The sequence below is a fragment of the Haplochromis burtoni genome, unplaced genomic scaffold (genome assembly GCF_018398535.1).
Source record: "Haplochromis burtoni strain Fernald_Lab_line unplaced genomic scaffold, NCSU_Asbu1 Contig_115, whole genome shotgun sequence".
NCBI lineage: Eukaryota > Metazoa > Chordata > Actinopteri > Cichliformes > Cichlidae > Haplochromis > Haplochromis burtoni.
In genome coordinates this window covers 372,114-392,010 of record NW_024582476.1, presented here as the reverse complement: position 1 = coordinate 392,010, position 19,897 = coordinate 372,114, and the positions used below count along the sequence as shown (strand labels likewise).

Below are 19,897 nucleotides of genomic sequence, written 5' to 3'. Positions count from 1 at the left end.
ATACCAGTTCCTATACACACCCAAATATATACAGGCTACTTTTCTATTGAACTGAATTAGATAATAGGTTGATACTGAAATAAAAATAGTGATACTGCTCTGCAGTTTGATAACGTTTTTTTTTTTAAATGTTTTTAACCCCAAGGTGTAGAAAGGACTTCAAATCCAAGTTTTAAATGTGGATTATGTTTTTCTCAAGAAGGACAGAGGTCATGTGAAATGTAAATAAAAACAGAATGACATGATTTGCAAACCATGTGAACTTTGTAACTCTGTAACTGAAAATGGTACAAAGATAATACATGAGTTGTTAAAATTGAGATGTTTTATTTTCATTTTTTTTCTTTTTAATTTTATTAAATCTAGTGGTCTTTAATTTGATGCCAGCAACATAATTCAACAAGTCAGGTCAGGACCACAGCAGTTCCTATTTATCTGTGGTTTCTGCAATGGTTTAGGAACTGAGAAGATCAGACCAGCTTTAATATCTTTTTTGATATGACTTCAGCTGTACAACAGTATAAATCTTCCTTTTCATTGTATAATGTGTTAAATATTTTCAGTGGTGTTGTTTTTGGATAGGGATAGGTGTGGAGTGCAGCCAGTCCAGTTTAGCAGCTAAACTCTTACCACAGAGGTATGCTGTTGTAATGTCTGCAGAATTGGGCTTGTCATTGTCTTGTTGAAATAAAGAAAGACTTCCCTGACAGTTACAGCTGTACGTACATCCATCCGTTGAGTCGTCCACTGTGGGGTTGTTGATGTATTGCAGAACTAATACAGAGCCAGACAGCCATTCACAGTCACACCTACAGTTAAAACTCTACAGAGAAAGTGTGGATTTGAACCCAGGAACTTCTTGCTCTTAGGCATGAGTGCAAACCGCAGCACCACCAGACTTTCAGCCTTTCTGTATATGCCTTTCTACCATTCAGCATTATCTGTGCTTTCACAGATGTGCTAGTCATGTGTATGTCATAGTACTTATGATTAATTACTGACTGAATCTTTTTTGCCAATTACTTAGTTAAACTCTGACAAACACAAGGTTCTTGCACTCTGTTATGCTTTCATCAAAGCTAGTCTGTGTTCACCTCTTGTTTCTTTTCTCTACAGATATCACTAAGAGAGATCCAAACCCAGAGTTGATGCTTTCAGCTGCTGTCATCAGCCTCTTTTCTAATAATTTAAGGTTCTCATGATAAATTAATCAGTTGCTAAATAACTACAGAATAGTTTAATCATGTTTCACTTAATGAAAAAAGACAAGGACAAGGAAAAGGATTTGAGCAAGAAGGAAAGGGATTTGAGCAAGAAGGAAAAGAAAGACAAAAGAGAAAAGAAAGAACGTATGTCTCAGTCTGAGTTAAAGAGTCTAGAAGAGATGAGCATACGTAGAGGCTTATTCCCACTTACTCGAGGAAACTCCAAGAAGGAATCTAGGAGCAAGTTGGAGATTTCTAGCCCTATCCCAATTAAGGTGGCCAGTAACACGGAACTCTACCTGACAGACGTTGATGCTGAGCATCATCACAACACTGTGGGGCAAATAAGTGCAAGCACCTCTGAAGATGTAAAGGGAATTGAGCTGTTAAGTAATCGCAGCTCTGTGAAGGAGAGGGCAGCTAAATTTGGGGAACTGGCCAAGGTGAATACAGTGGTGGGCCAGAGGAAAGTAGCTACCTTAACTCAGGTGACCCCAAAGGACAATGCTTTGGATGCTTCAGAGCTTTCTGGCCATAACTGGACTACACCATCTACAAATTTACACCCGAGTTCAAAGGGCACCATCACAGTTCAGATTCCTGATATTGTGGAGAAGACCTTTCCTGGTGCAGACCTACAGTTGCCTGCACTTGTCTCTCCACCAGTACCAGATCCAAGAGAACTTGAGGTACAGCGACGCAGCACTGGGGACTTTGGCTTTTCTTTGCGAAGAACCACCATGGTAGACAGGCAGTCTGATGGTGGGGTGTGCCGACGTGTTGTACACTTTGCCGAACCAGGGGTTGGGACTAAGGATCGGGCTCTGGGCCTGGTGCCAGGAGACAAGCTTGTAGAAATCAATGGGATTAATGTGGAGAACAAAAACAGGGACGAGATTGTGGAGATGATTCGTCAGTCTGGAGATTCAGTACGACTAAAAGTGCAGCCAATTCTCGAGCTGAGTGAGCTGAACCGCAGTTGGTTGAGGACCACTGAAGACCTAAGCAAAGATGTAAGTAGTACTCTTGACTTGGTCTGTTGTGTGAATATTATTTTGCTTTTTAAAAAACTCTACCCTTAATGCTAATCTATTTCTGTGTCATCACATTATTCTTAATACCAGAACCTGTTTTTGTGGCTTGTTTGCTTTTAATGTTGGATTATCTGAGATTTTTACATTTTTGAAATCATTGTGTTTACTTGAATTCCACTGAGAAACACAGTGGATCTGTTCTGTAAATACACATGTACTTGGGGTGAATCTTTTTAAAATTACTACAAAAGACCCTTTCTCTGTTATTTTGTATTAAGTATGTACTTTTGCACTGACCTTTAATAGACTAAAAACGGATGCATTATGGGTGGAGTTGTAATGACATTGGTAATGTGATTTTGTACTCGCATGTATGGGGGAGTGTCTCAGTGTGTGTTTTGAAAGAGAGAATATGTTCTGGTGTACATATAATCCCCCTCCCACCCCCCCAGTCCTTTTGACACCAAACAATGGGACGCTGAAGGAAACAACGGCCCGAATGCCGCCACAACACATGGCCATATGGTCTTGTAAGACTTGGCTGCCTGCCTATTCAGTTCTTTTCATCCAGATAATCGTGTGCAACAAGTGAAGGAGCATAGAGTTAAACTCTTTATTAGCTGGTGCAACAAACACCTGAATACAAGCATTTTGTTGTTGTTGTTGTTTTTCATAATACAGTTTATACAGTTGGTAAGATAAACTTTGGTTGGGGATGGCAGTATGTGCTGCTTATGAAGGCACATTAGTGATGTTTGGAGCTGTAATGGAAATACTGGAATATGTTTAAATTAAAAGGTCAAAGCATACCCTTTTCACTTTTGGATGTAGTTTTCTTTAAATACAACTTTCATTTTTTTAAATTTAATTGTAATTTTGCTCATTTCTAACTAATGATGTTTTTGGAAAAAAAAAGTAATATTCAAAAGGAGTTGGTGTTGGTGATAATGATGATGATAAAATAACAGTAGTAGGACATGTAGTATTAATTTTAAAGACCATAGATTTCCCAAGACAGCTTCATTAGATGGTACACCTGGTCAGAAGTTTGTTAATAAAGTATGAACAAATTCGGGTACAAAAATATTGATAAATTCCTGATTTGTGCATGAAACTCATACATACTGTTTACACACAGTGCATATACTTATGCACTGTGTGTCTCTTAGTGAATAAGAGCCATTTTCTCCATTCTGTTGGAATACATCAGCTAGAACTATTTAAATGAATGTGTACACAGCCCAGTTGCTTCCCTGAAATAAGTGACTGTCTACTTTGTCCTACATTCAAGCAATCTTGACGATCAAAAAGACAGGCCTTTTGAAAAAGCACAAAATGTGCATGTGAGGCTGACCTAGAACCAGCAGCACTATTTTTAGGTGGTTATAATAAGCTCTGGATTCTCGATCTAGAGCTCTGCAATACAGTACGAGACCATATGATGCACCAACATACAGTAATTTTGTTTATTGGCTTAATTTTTTTAATATATTTTTAAAATATACTTATTCACTGTCTTTTCATTAGTCTATTAAAAGTTTACTACTACTGGAGATGGTTTGTTTTGTTTAGCTTAGCATAAAACATGGAATGGGGAAGCAGCTCCCCCAGGGTTTTTTTTTTTCTTTTTCTTTTGTTTAAAGAGAGAGGTAAAAATATCAGTCATCACCACTAAATCTCTCAAATGAAGACATTATATCTATGCCTTTATGTAATGATGCTTTAGAAAGGATAAGTTGTGTTTTTAAAGAGCGTTATTTCTTGGCAAGGAGCATTGACTTTGTCAAATCTTGTCATCATTGTCAAGTTGCCAAGCAACCACTGACAATCTTTGTGACTGCTGTGAGAATACAAGAATAATAAGCCTGTTACTGAACAAAAACTGGCTAGGATTGGTATCGGCTAAACACCTGCTCTCTCACAGTTTGCTGCCTGTTGTTTTTTTTTCTTTGTCATTATTGTGTCGTGTCTGATTACTGTATTGTCAGAGGGTTTGCTCGAAGGCTACGTATGTCCTTCACCTTTTACAAACAGTTCTATGCAGCTGTCATTAAAACAAATATAATCTACAGCAATTCAAATGAACTTGGATTAAATGAATACCATGTCAAAGTGTTTCATATTTGGTATTCAAATAGTCAGTGGAAGATCCCTATCAACAAACAGCACTAACCCCTGCACCAAACTTAAATTGCCTTCATCTATGCACCACTGAGCATGTTAACCCTTTAAGCATTGGGTAAAAGCCAAAAAAACACGACCCTTTTTCCCCCCCTCACAGTAATTTCTTCGTTATAGACACTGAGTTTCTGTGTGCTTGAATAATATGACTGACCTGACTCATAGTCCTCTTCCTGCTGTATATGAGTGCGTGCCTCTGAGTGATATAATGATACTTGCAAGAAATTTTAAAAGGAATTAGCCACCAGATTTCTTAAGTGAAATATGTCAAGATTTATGCAACTCCTTTAAAATAATTTAAACCTGAATTATGCACTGAGTTTTTGCTTCTCCTACATTTTTACATAGTCTGCTTTAAAAATTATGTCCAGCCCTGTTTACTTAACAGACTTAAAATCTGGGTCATCTCTTCTAATTTTGACAGTAAAGAATGATGTCCCATAATTTATTTCTACTTTAAGCTTGCAAAGACATAGATACTGATGAAAAATCTCAAGCAATTACTGAATTTCTTTTTCAGGATAAACAATATGGAGAATTGAATTTATAAACATCAACCCTCTCAATGAATATGAAACACAATATAACAATTCTTGCTATGTTATATGTCTGTCATAGTTAAAATAATCTGTATAGTTCTAAAAATGTGGTAGTCTGATTCATGCTACAGCTTAATAATATGATTCAAACAGCTTTGATAGTATGGAGGCATAACTGGGTCAGAATCAGTAGTGTCTATGACATATATAGAGTCCTTAATCTTTAGTCTGCAGCAACTGTGTGTAGACAAACAGTCGACACTTTGCTGTGTCCCAGTAACAGACTCTGGGGATTAGCAGTCTGCTCTAGATAGATGAGCCAGGCTGTGTTTTTTACTGGATCTTGCTAAGTGCTAATGCAAACTTCTGAGCTCACCATGAGATAAAGTGCTATGTAACTATTTATAGCGTTTTGGACATTAAACATAATTTAATTAATTACTTCTAAAGGCAAAAAAAAAGAAAAAAAGATTTTAGTTTTAATGATTGTGAATGAACTAAATGAAAAGCCAGATGATAGCTGGTTATTGGAAGGTATGTGCCATAATTGGCCTACCTTACCAAACCAGTTTCTACATTTACATATTTTCCATTTAACAATACTTCCGGATACTAGTGAGATGCCTTACCTTTCAGCTTTGAGTTACCTGACTGGCTTTACCTGTAGTCATACAAAAACAAACACGAGTGTTTGTTGGTTATGTCCTTAAGCATTTGAACATATTGGACATAGTCCTGTATTTTCAGAGGCTAGAAACTCATTTAACAAACAATTTTAAGTACAACTTGTTTTTAAACCTTGGATGGAAGTCCTTTGCAGTCAATGAAATTATGCTTTTTCCTGCCTTGAGATGCTCGACTAAGCTCTTACTTCAGCAATTCAGTAACCGAAAATGATTCTCTGCTGGACTGGATTGTGATCATGTGACTGACTTGGGCAGACTGGCTTGAACTTTTTTTTTTTCATTTTAGTTTTTCATCTTGAGAAACCCTTGGGTTTCTTTTGCAGTAAACATAGCATAACCCTCTATCACCATCTTTTTCAAAACTGTGCAGACTCTAAAAGTTTTTCCTCCTCCTTTTTTTAGAAGTTTAATCTGGTCTTCCTATTTTTTTTTGTGTAACCGGTCGCTTGCACCTTGCTATAAATGTCATTACATTTATCTCTTGAGTTATTATAGAGTTGAAAATAGTGCATCTCTAAAAGAACACTCCTTGAGAATGTTCCTGACTTGGGTAGTTGATGTGAAGTTCTTTTTCTTAATCAAGAAAATAAATGTGTCTTGAATTTTCAGCCTTTTGATGGCCTTCCTCACTTGCATCGATTTCCTAGACTGAAAGTTCCGGTGAACAGGAACCAAATGCAAGCTGAACACTTTGAAACTCTTATGTGCTTGATTTAATAATGAAAAAACAGGCTTCACGTTTCCATGAAACTTTAAGTTAATTGTCCAACTACTTTTATACTGTAAAAAATGAAAGACTGTTTATAAAACTCTGTAACTGTTACCTCAGTATTTATTTATTTTTGTTAAACTCTGAATTAAAGTTGAAAGTCTTCTTTCACACCTGTCTTGCTTGGTCTACAGTCTACTGTGTAAAGACTCAAAATAGCAAAAAATTGTTTGGTTGTCTTGTGACTTATGGACGTAACTGTATTGATCAGTCACAACATTGAAATCACCTCTTTGGGAGCATGGTCTTTTGAGGGTGACCTGTGATTTCTGGCAGCATAACCTTGGGATCCTGTGTGTTGTGGGCATATTCTGATGCATGCAGCAGTCATTTGGTAAGAATGCCTTGTGCTCTGCCATGTTCCTGAGCAGTTTTTATGGTGTGTATTATCTGCTTTAGAAGGCAGCTGCCACTGGGGAGTGCTGTTGCCATAGGAGAAGAAATGAGTACAGGTTAGGTGGTGGGGCTGAAGATGAGTTCAGGGTGATTTGGATGAAGGATAGAAGTAGAAGGCAAGGTCTACAAGATGGTGGTGACAATTGCTGTGACAGTGACACTAACAAAAAGACTAGAAGCAAAGCCGAAAATGCTAAGATTTCTGTTGGGAGTGACCAGGATGACTCAAGTTGAGTGGTTTGGAGACAAAGTTAGAGGGGCAATGTTGAGATGGTTTGGACATTCACAGAAGTTTAGTGGATATATTCAATGAACTGACGCTGAATATGAGCTGCCAGGCAGCAGGGAAACCACAGAGGAGATTCAGAGAGTGTAGTGAGGAAGGACAAGCAGAGGGTTGGTGTGACTGAAGAGGATGCTAGGGATGGGGTAAGATGAAGGCAGATGATCTTCTATGACAGCCTAAAGAAGATGATTCATTCAATTTAGTTCCACTTGACATTTTCCTCTGTGCTCTTGCTTTCAGTGTCTTTGTGCAGCTTCTTGTCATCACTGAAACAGAATGACAGCTTTAATGACAACTCTACATTGTTGATGTATATGGTCCCATCTGTCTTATGTTGTGTGAAATTAACATTGAAATACTAATGTGTCCTTGGGTATGATGCAAACAAACTATAAACACACTATAAAACAATACTGGACAGTGTATGTCTCTCATATTAAAACCCTTAAAACTTTGATATACTCTTTGCTTTAGGTCAACATGTTTGCAATCATTGGATAGTGTTATACCTTAGCGTTTACATTGAACAGTACAACATATTGAAACTCGGTTAGTGTATGTAAGATATTAGTTTATTGTTTTAAAGCTCCCTCTTGTGGTGGAAAATGTGAAGAACACTTTTTTGTAGTAAATGTGAAATACATTTTGGGGTCACTAGATAAAATGTTCCACAAAAGTGTACTTTTATATTATTTATTTCATATTTGTTATTTATGTATTCCTTCTGGAGGTTTGTACAGAATTAGCTGTATATAGATTTAGATGTAGGTAGTAGGCATTTGTTGGATTGCTTAATGTGTTTGTGCTATCTCTTATAGTTTTGGATTTCCTTAAAATAGGTGGGTTATGTGTGTGTATGTGAGGGGGATTATAAAAGATAACAGTTGGTAAAGCGCCTGAAGAGGGATACTGTTTTTCTGACTCCCAGCAGGACAAGAGGCTGACAGGGAGAAGTGGCAGTGGCAATTGATGTGATGAACACATACTATTTATAACCACTGTTCAGCAGCTGCCACTCTCTTCGGTCTCCTCTTACATTACCCCCTCCACTCCTCAGGCCACAGCTTAACTGTGCTGTGCTCACTGTGACCCCGCCCTCGAGGTTGCCCACCCTCTTTCTCAGGGCTAGTGAGTGTGCTCTTACAAGACCCAGGTTTTACTCTGCCTTGGCCCTGGCTGCACTGCTTCAGTGACAGAGTGAAGATTGGAAGGTTAACCAGACCCAGAGAAAAGGTAATGGGCTCATGTCTCTGGCGGACTGTGTGTGTGGCAAGTAGTGTGATCAGCTCAGAGTGTACATGCTCTGCTTAGCAGTTCTATTAGGGGTCTGATGGCATCTCAGAATGGCCTCCTTTGCTGTTGAAACTATTTATAGGAGTGGACTGATGAAATCAGGGACAGAGATAGTGAAACATGTTGCTGTGGAACTCATTTTGGTATGTCACCTTTTAATGAGTTAAATAAATTATAGTTTAGTTAAGAAAAAGTTGACTTGCTTTCTTTCTAGTTTCTAGTTCTAGTATGGCCATTTCTGCAAAAGAAGCAGATTCTCAATATTTTTATAATTTTTGTGTGGTGATTGAGGGAATGGTTAGTTGTTGTTTTTTGTGTGTGTCATTGCTATTATAACAGAATGTGAATGAGTCCCACATATGACGCAGCTCCAGATGAATAAGTTTGTTTTGTGTGCCTTGTGTACTTGGTCAGATTCTTGTTCATGTGTTTTGCAGTTGGAAGAAAGCTAACCTTTCATTCATTATGAATGTTCATGTGCTCTATCTTCAGTGCTGCATAGTCTGTCTACCCTGTTGCTGAATGACCTGTTGTGTGCAGTTCAGTGTCCCACTGCTCATCTTCAGGTTCCCATTCTCGGCCGTCTTCAGCTGTCCCCACACCACCACCACCATTCCATCCATTTATTCTTCACCTCATCCAGTTAAATCCATGACTTCTGACCTATCACCATGGCGTATAAATCACGCTTCTCTTTCTGGGAGCAAAAGGAAAGTCCCTTTTTGCTTTTTCTTTTTATCTTATTATTCAGTGATTTTGTGGAATATTTATGTTAAGAGAGTAACCATGATCTGAATGTGTGGTTTGATTTGTTTTCTTCCTTCCTCTTGTGTAGGTTAAGGTTGAGAACAAGCCAGATGTAAGTGTTTTTCAGCTGCATGTGTTTGAGTGATGGTGATACAAACCATTTTTGTGTAGTAAAAGAAGAGTGGCTACTATTGTCCTGTAAGAGATACAGTTCTTAGTAAAATAATCAGGCGTAGTGGATGGGCACCTACTCTATCATAATTGAACCATGGGCAGCAGCTCTTTATTTAACCAATATCCAGTGCAATAGCACCAGTAACCAATATCCAGTGCAATAGCATCAGTAAAGTATTAATTGAATATGATTTCTGAAAGGTAAAAAATAATCAGCTTCATTTGGTTCCATATTTTTGGGCCCATCCAAGTTCTTCTTTTCAGTGACTTGGTGCACCCTCAGGTGTTACCGGCCCCACAGAACCACTGCGGATGAATCCAGTTTGATTATATACAGTCCCACCTGTCTTATATTGTGTAAAACTAACATTAGAATACTAATTTGTAACCTTGCCCATGAGTCTCTGGACACGTTTCTTTTCCCTTTATCCAGCTGTAGACTCAATTCAAGAAAAAATAAAAAAAATAAAAACCTGGCTTGCCCATACACTGTAATTATGAGATTTAATGAAAATGAGTAATTGAGTTGGCTTGATTGATTCTAACCTTAGTGAGCAGTTTAAATAATCCTTTTCAAAATAATTCTCTGTGAAATTTTAAATCCAGTCTGATGTAGATAAGGGTCAACCTCAGGGAATTCCTGAAATTGGTCTGGACACAGGAAGTGGTCCACAGTCAAGCGCATCACCAGCTGAAGAAGCCAATAACAACACTGGTATGGGAGGTCCAGACACACCTGGGGAGGAGAAGAGTTCTAGTGGTAAAAAGGTGGTGAAAGTTGTCAGAAGAGTTGTTAGACGAGTGGTTCCTGCTGGAACAGAAGAGCGCAACCAGCACGCAGTTTCTGCATCTGCTACAGACGCTGCAATCAGGAAAACAGGAGCTGCTGGGGTGGAAAAGGATGATATATCAGTGGGCCTAACAAGCCTGATGGGAAGAGGCAGAACCAAGGAACATCGGCCTCGCACCCGCACCCAGGACCGCAAGGAAGACACTGTGACGCAGGAAGAGGAGAACGAAAAGGTGGAGGAGGTTGAAGAAAAGACTGCTATGACAAAAACAGAGGAAGTTTCATCTTTGCCTACTACTGCAGCCCTTAACACTCCACCAATAAAGTCTAATCCCCTCACCCCTCCACTTGGGTTCATCCCTCCACCCAAACCTGATCCTTTGGCCCCACCTCCTGGTTTCATCCCAGTCCCTAAGCAGAACGTGTTGACTCCACCACCAGGTTTCATCCCCACCAGAAAATCAAGCCCACTGCCCACAAAACAGAATCCCCTTATAAGACCTCCTGGTTTCATTCCTGTCCCCAAGGCAGATCCCTTGGCCCCTCCTGGTGGTTTCATCCCAAAACCTCGTCCCCTTGCTGTAACGAAACCAGAGGTACTGAGTGAAAAGTGCATGTTTGCTACTTAGCCACTAGATGGAGCACAACTTAAGTCGTCACTGCTAATTCATCCAATTTTCTCATAAATGAGCTCAATGAACATCTTATAGATTGTTTTTTGGTTATGCATTCATCAAACTTGAGCTAATCTTTGTTATAAACAAAATTAGTTAAAGTATAATACATTCCCACAAATAACTTTATATAATTGTTGCCTTGAATAAGTGGAGGGAAGTGGTGCACATATGGAAACTAATCATCAGATTTATCAGTGGGTATAAGGGTGTGCTCATGACCTGCACTGTAGTTGTCTGATGAGTTGGAGCACTGAGCTAAATCTCATTACTGTGACTTTCAGCAGACGGAGTTGAAACTGTGCTCTCTCTGCTGTGCACCACTGTGAGAGAGGATGTTTAGTAATGTTTTTAAAGATGGAAACAAGAATAAAGATTTTTTTTTTTTTTTAAAATGTTGTTCAGGTTAGCATTAATTGTCTTGTAACAGTCTGTCAGAGAAGAGTGTCTTTGTTTCTACAGAACAAATAATTGGTTATGTAAACATTTAAATCTGCTAAAAAGAAAATAAAATTGCTTTAAGGATGTACCTTTTTGTATCCCAAGTTCCATTTTATACTTCAGACAAAGTTATGTTTTTGTCCTGTTATTTAGTCTCTGGCATTCTGTCTGTCAGCCTACCATCTGAAAATTTCATCAGCAGATGTCTGTGAAATCTGGTGAACAGTTGGGTATTTGGCCATAGAGTGAGGGATTGGATTTCAGAGAGATGCACCTGGTGTTTTTGTTGAGGGATATAGTGTTTTTAACTGCTCTAGGGAGAGACTCGGCTTTTAATGTCAGGAACAAGATGTTAGCTGATCTTAGAAATTTATGTGTGACAAACCATTAGTGTAGGTTTGTTTTGTCTAGTGATTTTTATATTTCTGCTCTCACTAGAGCTATGACTGTACAACAGAAAGGTGTTTTTATGTTGCTGACAATGGCAGACCTCAGCCATTACCATTAGCAACAACTAAATTATACCTGGGGTTTGACAACTTTAGTAATTTGTTTAATTCCAGTTTTTAGCAGCTTCCTGTAGAGGGGAAATTGAAACCAGACTGTCAAAGCCTTACTTTGACTTTCTCCTGTGTATATATTAGAAAAAAAGAACAAGCAATATTTGATTGGAATTTAAAATAATTTTTGATTCACAACTTCAAGTATAGAAGCAGCTATGGAACAGAAGTAGAGAAACTGAGCTTTTTGCAGTTACAGAACAATGGCATAGAACTTTTGATGGGTTAATTTCAGATGCAACTTTGAGATTTTTGGGGAGTGGCGCCTGAAAATTAGGTTGGGATTTTGATTATTTCATTACTTTGAAGAAATTTGCATTCGATTGTTGCTGAAACCACCATCGACAATTCAATGCTTAAAACCATTAATCTTTACCACAGTGTTTAATGATCCAATTTTCTTGAACAGCTTTTTTGCCCTTACCCATTTCCTCACTGAATTAGTTGGAAAATTGTAATTAGTTTGAACAAGCGTCTCTTGAAGTTGGCTCTAGTTTTCTAATTAAAATCTAGTTTAAAGTTAAAAGGAAATACCTCGAGCTTTAACTTAATTGTCATCATCATCATGTTATCATGTTAATTCCACCTGTGTGTGTGCATGTTTGTCTGTGTGTTTGTGGTTATTTACATATGTTGTGCAAAGGTGCAGGAAACATCTTTCCCCCCTGTGGTCTCCAATGGTAAACCTCCCCCTGTTGTCCTACCCCAGTCTGCAAAAAATGAACAGGTGTGTGCTAAGTTTGCTCCTAAGGTTGACATGAAACTATGGTTTTCCTACATTCAGGAGCATAATACTTTTTTTTTGTTGTTGTTGTTTTGTTTTTTTTGCATGCAGTGGTTCTGCAGTGGAATAACTCTTTTTTGCCCTAAGCTTAACCCAAGGCCTGACAAACGGCCTTCCCGAAATGATTTCCCTAAAATTCCAGAGGCCATCATTGGGCTGTCCCAAGCAGCCCCACTCTTCTACACCTCTGATATTGCTCAGCTTAAACTCGATGTTTCTGGCTCTTTGCCAGCTCATTTGTATTAATTCTGTAGCATTAATTGTATTATTATCTGGTCCAGAGAAGGACTGAGCTTGTGTAAGCCTCGTTTCAGTCTCAGTCATATAATGACAATGTACTCTGACATTGATATTTTAGCAGTGCTGGATTATATGGCAATGAGTTACTTGTTTTCAACGTTTAGAACATGGAAATGAGCTTATTTTACCCCTTCTCATTGCTCTGCTCTTTTGTTGTCTTAATCCATATCTTTTGTCTCTATGCTTTTCTGTGGGTCACTGGATCCTGACTTGCTGGTGTCCATTTTGCTGTTTACATGGCTAGCATACCAAATGCTACAAATCTTCTCAGGTACAGCTTGCTGTGCTGTGGGCTGGACACACTCCTTCAGCTGTAGAGTGCTTGAGTCTAAGCTTGTTCTCCTCTACTGACCCTTCTCTAGCATATATATATATATATATATACACAAACTAAATTTTTTTTGTGCCTGCCCACTTGTCTTTAAAATCATTGATGCAGAGGCCTGGAGTGTACTACTGCGGCATAAAAACTTCTCAAGATCTCAAGATTTATTTTTACCACTGCTCCATTTCATTTACAGTGGACTCGGTGTGTCATGCTGCTCTGTAATGGTGTTGTTGCTTTTGCGCTATACAAATACATGTACATACTGAAGCTATATTGTCATAATTCTTCAGTTAACAGCTTTTAACACTTCTTATTAGGTGCATGTCAGTGACATGGAAAGCTAAATTACTAGCATTAACATTTCTGATATACATACCTTACTGTGCATAACTGTGACTGTTAATAAGAGGGCATGAGTTTTATGCTCTCTCCACAAACCCACACGTGTGGTTAAATGCATCCTGCTAATCAGTGCATTATTTTTGTTACAGTATTTCTTATAGTAATACAATCATTATTAAGGACTTTATGGTAAATGTGTTGGTGAATCACTTATTTGGGTGGTGTTGCACTGTTGTTGGCCTTGCTGCAGTGTTCGTGTTATACTTTTTAAAAATTCTGACCTATTGTTTTACTTTTCTCCACAACTCTGCATTTTTATTGTTTCTTCATGCGGTTGTAAATGTAAGTTGAATCTCTATAGGTGTTGAAATAAAGCACTAAACTTACTGATTTCTTCCCTTGTCCAGTCCAAACTTGTTGAGGATCCCGTGGCCATCCTTCAGGCAGCACACTCAGCTGCAACTAAGGTCTGATAATGGCTACAGCTGGTTGTAATTCTGGTTGCATCCCGAAGTGTTTCAAGTGGAATGTGCTTTTTTTGTGTTATTTGTGTGGGACAAACTAGTCATGAGTGTCACAGAAAGCCTAGTGAATGACATTCAGCACCCATAAAGCTCAAATTAACCTTCCCTATAGACTTACTCAATGTAGTTAAATCTGAGTAAAGGAATAGAAGTACCCTACTCAGTCAGTACTCTTTAGTTAATAAAATTAGTTGCATTTCAAGGAAGAAACTACTATTTGGTGCGTATTCACTGTTTGTACCTATTTTATTACCTCCAAACACTTGACTTGATTTAACTGGTTTGGCTTTATGCTGTATGTGTGTCTCTGTTCAGTTCAAGCAGGCCGTGCATTTTTTTTCTATATGTGATTGGTTTGGACTTGGTTGTGATAAATCCCTCCTGCATTTTAACCTTCCACCTTAAATGTCTTTATAGTGAGCATATTAACTGCACCTCTGAGTTAATCACTGTGTGAGCTCTGAAAGGTTCATAAAAGGAGAGTCATGGGAAGTCTAGTTCTTCTGTGGAGGGCTGCTTTTGTAAATGACATAAATATAGGAGGTGTGAAATGAAAACATACTTTTCTCAAATCCATATAGCCCTCCACTCAGTGAACTGAAATCCTTTTGAAAGTCCATTATGCAGCTGTATGATTTATTAATCAGTGATCCAATAGAAATTGGTTATACAGGTTTTCATATACTGATTTTCACCTCTAACAGGTAAAGACTGAGGAGCAGCTGACAGCAGAGAAAACCTGGTATAACACTGAGAAAGTATGGCTTGTCCACAAGGATGGATTTTCCTTGGGTTAGTAAAATGTCTGTATTTAAATAAATTATGCATTATAGTGCAATTAGATGGATTTTATTGTGGGTTTTTTACCCTTTATTCACAACTATATTAAAACAAACTTACTTTTTTTCTGCTTTTACTGGTATGGTCTGTTTCTGGTGGACCTTTTATTACATAACTGTAAATGTGGGTGTGTGAAGCATTGGAAATGCTTTTGAAATTTTGATGTTATCAGGCTGCTCATTTTACCTCAGGCTGCATGTGATTAAACCAACCATGTTTTCAAAACTTACATTTCAAAACTTACTTACATTTTATTAAATCTCTGACACTATTGAAAGGGATACAGTTGCCACATAGTATTATGCAAAATGAAATGAAACTTTTGCACTCAGGTTGAAATGATGTGTCATAAGTAGTTAACTCCACACTTTGTGGTGGTGCAGCAACTCTCCTGAAGATGGAGACAGGCAGTCTGCCAGAGGGGAAGGTGAAAATCCGCCTGGAGAGTGATGGATCTTTATTGGATGTGGATGAAGACGATGTAGAGAAGGTATTTAATCATCTCATCATTTGTGAACCTCATTAATTACAGATGACACTTGTGAGCTCTTCTGACTTTGAACTCTAGGCAAACCCTCCAGCGTTTGACCGAGTGGAGGACTTGGCCTCTCTGCAGTATCTGAACGAGTCGAGTGTGATGCACTCTCTGCGGCAGCGGTATGGCAGCAACCTGGTGCACACCCACGCTGGGCCCAACATGGTGGTCATTAACCCCATTAGTGCCCCTTCAATGTATTCGGAGAAGGTAGGCTCTAGCCAGTACATGTGACACATCTCTTGTGGGAGAGTATAAATGAGAGTGTAGTGAGGAGAAAATGCATTTCCAATGGTAGTAATCCATGTAAAAACACTATAATTTTGCTTTTCTTTCCAGGTGATGCAAATGTTCAAGGGCTGCAGAAGAGATGACACTGCTCCTCACATTTATGGATTAGCACAGGCTGCCTACAGGAACCTGCTGACTACTCGCCAGGATCAGTCAATTGTATTGCTGGGCAAGAGTGGAAGTGGCAAGACCACTAACTGTCAACATATCATCCAGTATCTGGTTACAGTTGCAGGAAGCACCAACAGAACATTCTCCAGTAGGTTGGAAAGGATGTCCTCTGAATTAAAATAAATAAATAAATAAATAAAATTTAGCTAATATTATGATTGATGTTGTTGAGTCCCCCTCCCCAATAACAGCGTATGATCTTTATTATAGCAGAAAAATGGCAGGCAGTCTACACTGTTTTGGAGGCTTTTGGGAATGCTTCTACGTGCATGAATGGCAATGCTAGTCGCTTCACCCACATTGTTTCCTTGGACTTTGACCAGGCGGGCCTGGTGACCTCAGCCTCTATCCAGGTACAGATAAGCACATTTATTAATTAACTCACTTGGACTCAACTGTTGAATTTATTCCTAATGAATAACTGATTTTCATTCCAGACATAAAGTGGTGTATATTTTCACCAAACTCAGTCTTTGTTATTATGCTCACCTGCTCATAATATTGTATTTCTGCCATCCTTTCAATATTGTGCTCTGCCCTGGTCTTTCAGACAATGCTTTTGGAGAAGATGAGAGTGACAAGAAGACCAGATGGAGAGTCCACTTTTAATGTTTTTTACTATCTAATGGCTGGAGTAGATAGCTCTCTGAGGTAGGGTTTAATACACTCATGTCAATTACTACCTAAATCCACTACAGTACTGCATTGGTTTTTACATAGATATATTGTAGTTCTCTATAATGCTGCCTTTTCTTCCTATTTTCCCTTTGATCCTAAATGTGTTCACTAATGTCTTGTAAGTTATTTATTTTTTAAATTTCTTCATTAGAACTGAGCTGCACCTTAACCACTTTGCTGAAAGCAGTGCCTTTGGAATCATGCCACAGACTAAGGTAAATGCATCCTGATACTAGAAGTTTGGCTTGTTTTGTCCAACCAGGAATGGAAGGGGAAAAAGTTTACTTAAAGATTTACCCACCCAAAAAAGAAGCTCAAGTTATGTTTGTGTGAATCTGCCAGGCAGAGGATAAACAGCGGGCCTCTCAGCAGTTTTTCAAACTGCAAGCAGCCATGAAGGTTCTGGGGATCAGCGGTGATGAGCAGAGGGCCCTCTGGCTCATCCTTGGGGCCATTTACCACCTTGGGGCTGCGGGAACCACCAAGGGTAAGATTGCTTGAATGCACTCCTGCACAACTGCATCACCTATTGGAGATGACGTTTGTTCTGCTGTTATAGAACAGGCTCCAGTGACAAAGCAAAATGCTGTTTTTGATTTGTGCACACAATGAAAAATAATTATGGTGAAATTACCTTTGTTAGCCCAAATAGTTTTTGTAACACTTTGTAATTTGACAGATATCAAGCTGGCATTATCTCACTGTTGGCAACATGTGCTGTGTGATGCAATCACATGTAATCACAATGACTGAATAATACATTTATTTATATGTTAAAAGTACACAGTGCACAGCTGCTCCAATGATCAATAGCTGAACATTTAAATCTAGGCCATTGCAGAAAATGTTATACTTTAGATCTTAGCACATTTGCGTAGAGTGGGGGGTGGGTGGTGGTGGTGGTGGGCTGGAATCATTCAAGACTTTGTGGTACAGAATTATTGCTGCCTTTATAGTATGTGGCTGCCAGTGAAGTAATACATTGTATTTTTTATTTAATCTGAACCCCTGTCGGATTTACCTTTATTATTCCTTACTGCATGAACATATTAAATAAACAGAGCACTGTTTGTGGTTGAGTAACTGAAACTAATGACAAACTTCTTGAATCTAATTGCTTGGAAACACCGTTGCTGCTCACGGAGAGAAAAACCTTGATCTAATTCTTGACAAACATTTATTTTGTCATAAAGATGCATTACAGGACTAATGGGAACAGCAGTTCTCACGAACACAAGAACTTGCTTCTGTCTAAAGCTGTTCGAATGATGAAACCTAATGTAACAGATTGTTTTCCTTTAGAGTAATAGAACGGCCTTTTTGTCAGGATTTGACTAACATTTTAAAATTAGCTGACATTTGTAAAAGCTGTAGCTGCCACAAAGATTTTTATTTTAGGTGAGTTAATCATCACATCCTTTTTTTGTCATTATAAAAGGCCACTGGAAGGATAGAAAGGATAGAATTAACCATTTAAGTCCTTTCAAAACACAGATTTAAGTGTTTATTTATATTTAGCATTGACTTTTTGGTTGATGAAATTTGTTTTGTTTTAATTTTAACTGAGGTTAAGTGGGCATATTTACACAGATGAGCAAATGAAAAACTGTCCATTTAAGGATTTAATTGCTGTTGTAGTGCAAATAAATTAATTACCGAATAGCAGGATAATATACAACAGAGAAACCACAAAAAAATGTGTGATAACAGTGGCAATAGTGCTGAATTTTGTGCTTTTTGATACGTTTGCTCACTCTTCAGTGCCTGTCTGTAATTGCCAGTTACTTATGAGAATAGCTTGCCAAATAATTTGCAGTGATCCCCTCCAGCTGGCTCCCAATATTTCTGATGGCAGAATAAAGCAGGGAATAGTTTAAAAAAAATCAATAAATACTGTCTGTTATTGGGAATAAAAATCCTGAGCAACTTTCTGCTTGGCAATACATTTGATTGGTGTCTTCGTTTTCAAAATGAATTCTTATGAAGAAGCAATGTCAGGGGTAGGAATAGGAAGTCATTGAGAGGCCTGTCTATGGGAATATTTATTAATGATAATAGTCTACAGTCTAGACCCTTTTGTACCAAGGGCCTAGTTTGCATTTTGGTTATCAAAAGGAGTAATAAACAGATTATGAAATAAATCCATTGGCAGTGTAACTTTATCCTGGTACACAAGAGGGCAGCAGTGATCTCCAAAACCTAGTTAAGGGACCACCTGAAATGAACTTAGTTTTCTCTGTATATTGTGTAGTGAACACTTACATCGAATAAGTATAGATAGGAGACTTGGCATACTCTTTCTGTGTACTTAAGAAGAAATATTGTACATATGTAATTTTCTTTTATTATCTTTAAAAGCCGTACAGCCATCTGCTGTTTGATTCTGCAATGTTCATTCATGTTGGTAAACCCACTTTGCTCTTTTTGATGTTTTAGTAGAATTTAAGTAATTGTGCTGCCTGGTATCTATCAAAGTAAATATTTAAATGCCTTTGCTTGTCTTCATAACTAGCCTTATCAATAAGAGAAGTATGCAAGGCTTCTGCAGTACTGATGAGACAGATAGAGCCCACTACTTTGTCTGAAATCCCACAGTTTCTCTCTTAAGTCTTAGAAGATACCACTTCATGGTGGATTAAAACTGAAGCTGGCACTCATATCTTTATGTTAGCATCACTCAGCCGCTAGATTGAGGGAAAGTTAGTTTTCCCAACAGCAGTCTTTATGTAAATAAATAAATTATGTCCCCTAATGATAAATTTCGCTTTCATTCTCAATAAGATAAAAGGGGCAATTATAATTTCAATTTAATAGACATTTTTTCAGTATTAAACAATTGAAATAAGGTTTTTACTTTATAGATGTGTGTGTGTGTGTGTGTGTGTGTGTGTGTGTGTGTGTGTGTGTGTGTGTGTGTGTGTGTCTGTCTCCATCTCCACAGTAGTTAAATGTATTCAGACTACCACCCTTTTGAACATGCTTTTAGTGCATGTTTTTATCAGCTGTGTCAGTGTCAGTTCGACCAGACACATAATCCTACCCTGTCACAGACAGTATTGTCACAAAGTCACCATGTGCCTGCAATAGTTGGCAGAAGGGCTAATGGAGGTTTTCATGCACGTGTCTCAGCTAGCAGGAAACAATTTGCACGTCATGAGTGGGCTCAGAAGGCAGCCTACCTGCTGGGCTGCACCCTGGAGGAGCTCTCCTCTTCCATCTTCAAGCACCAGGCCAAGGGCACCCTGCCCAGAGCCAGCACTATTCGCCAGGCTTCTGACGAAAATGGCACGGCAGATGCAGGTACTCCACGCCACATTTACCACCATATT

General features: G+C 38.5%; 1 protein-coding gene across 9 annotated transcripts in view; it reads left to right on the top strand.

Moving 5' to 3' along the window:
* LOC102303247 (unconventional myosin-XVIIIa) overlaps nt 1-19,897 on the top strand; it is a 56,458-nt gene that overhangs the window by 701 nt on the left and 35,860 nt on the right. For 2 of the 9 annotated variants that reach the window (XM_014335566.2, XM_005928523.2), the window contains exons 2-11: nt 1,117-2,218; nt 14,758-14,845; nt 15,277-15,383; nt 15,462-15,638; nt 15,768-15,978; nt 16,101-16,243; nt 16,441-16,541; nt 16,720-16,783; nt 16,911-17,055; nt 19,698-19,868. In XM_014335566.2, coding sequence (XP_014191052.1) covers nt 1,244-2,218; nt 14,758-14,845; nt 15,277-15,383; nt 15,462-15,638; nt 15,768-15,978; nt 16,101-16,243; nt 16,441-16,541; nt 16,720-16,783; nt 16,911-17,055; nt 19,698-19,868 — 2,182 coding nt within the window. In that variant the 5' untranslated portion in view covers nt 1,117-1,243. Of the gene's footprint in view, nt 1-1,116; nt 2,219-3,129; nt 8,330-8,989; nt 9,100-9,126; nt 10,697-12,418; nt 12,503-13,103; nt 13,131-13,936; nt 13,997-14,757; nt 14,846-15,276; nt 15,384-15,461; nt 15,639-15,767; nt 15,979-16,100; nt 16,244-16,440; nt 16,542-16,719; nt 16,784-16,910; nt 17,056-19,697; nt 19,869-19,897 lie in introns of those variants that run through there. The other 7 variants (XM_042223589.1, XM_005928522.3, XM_042223588.1 and 4 more) reach the window with 7 other exon arrangements.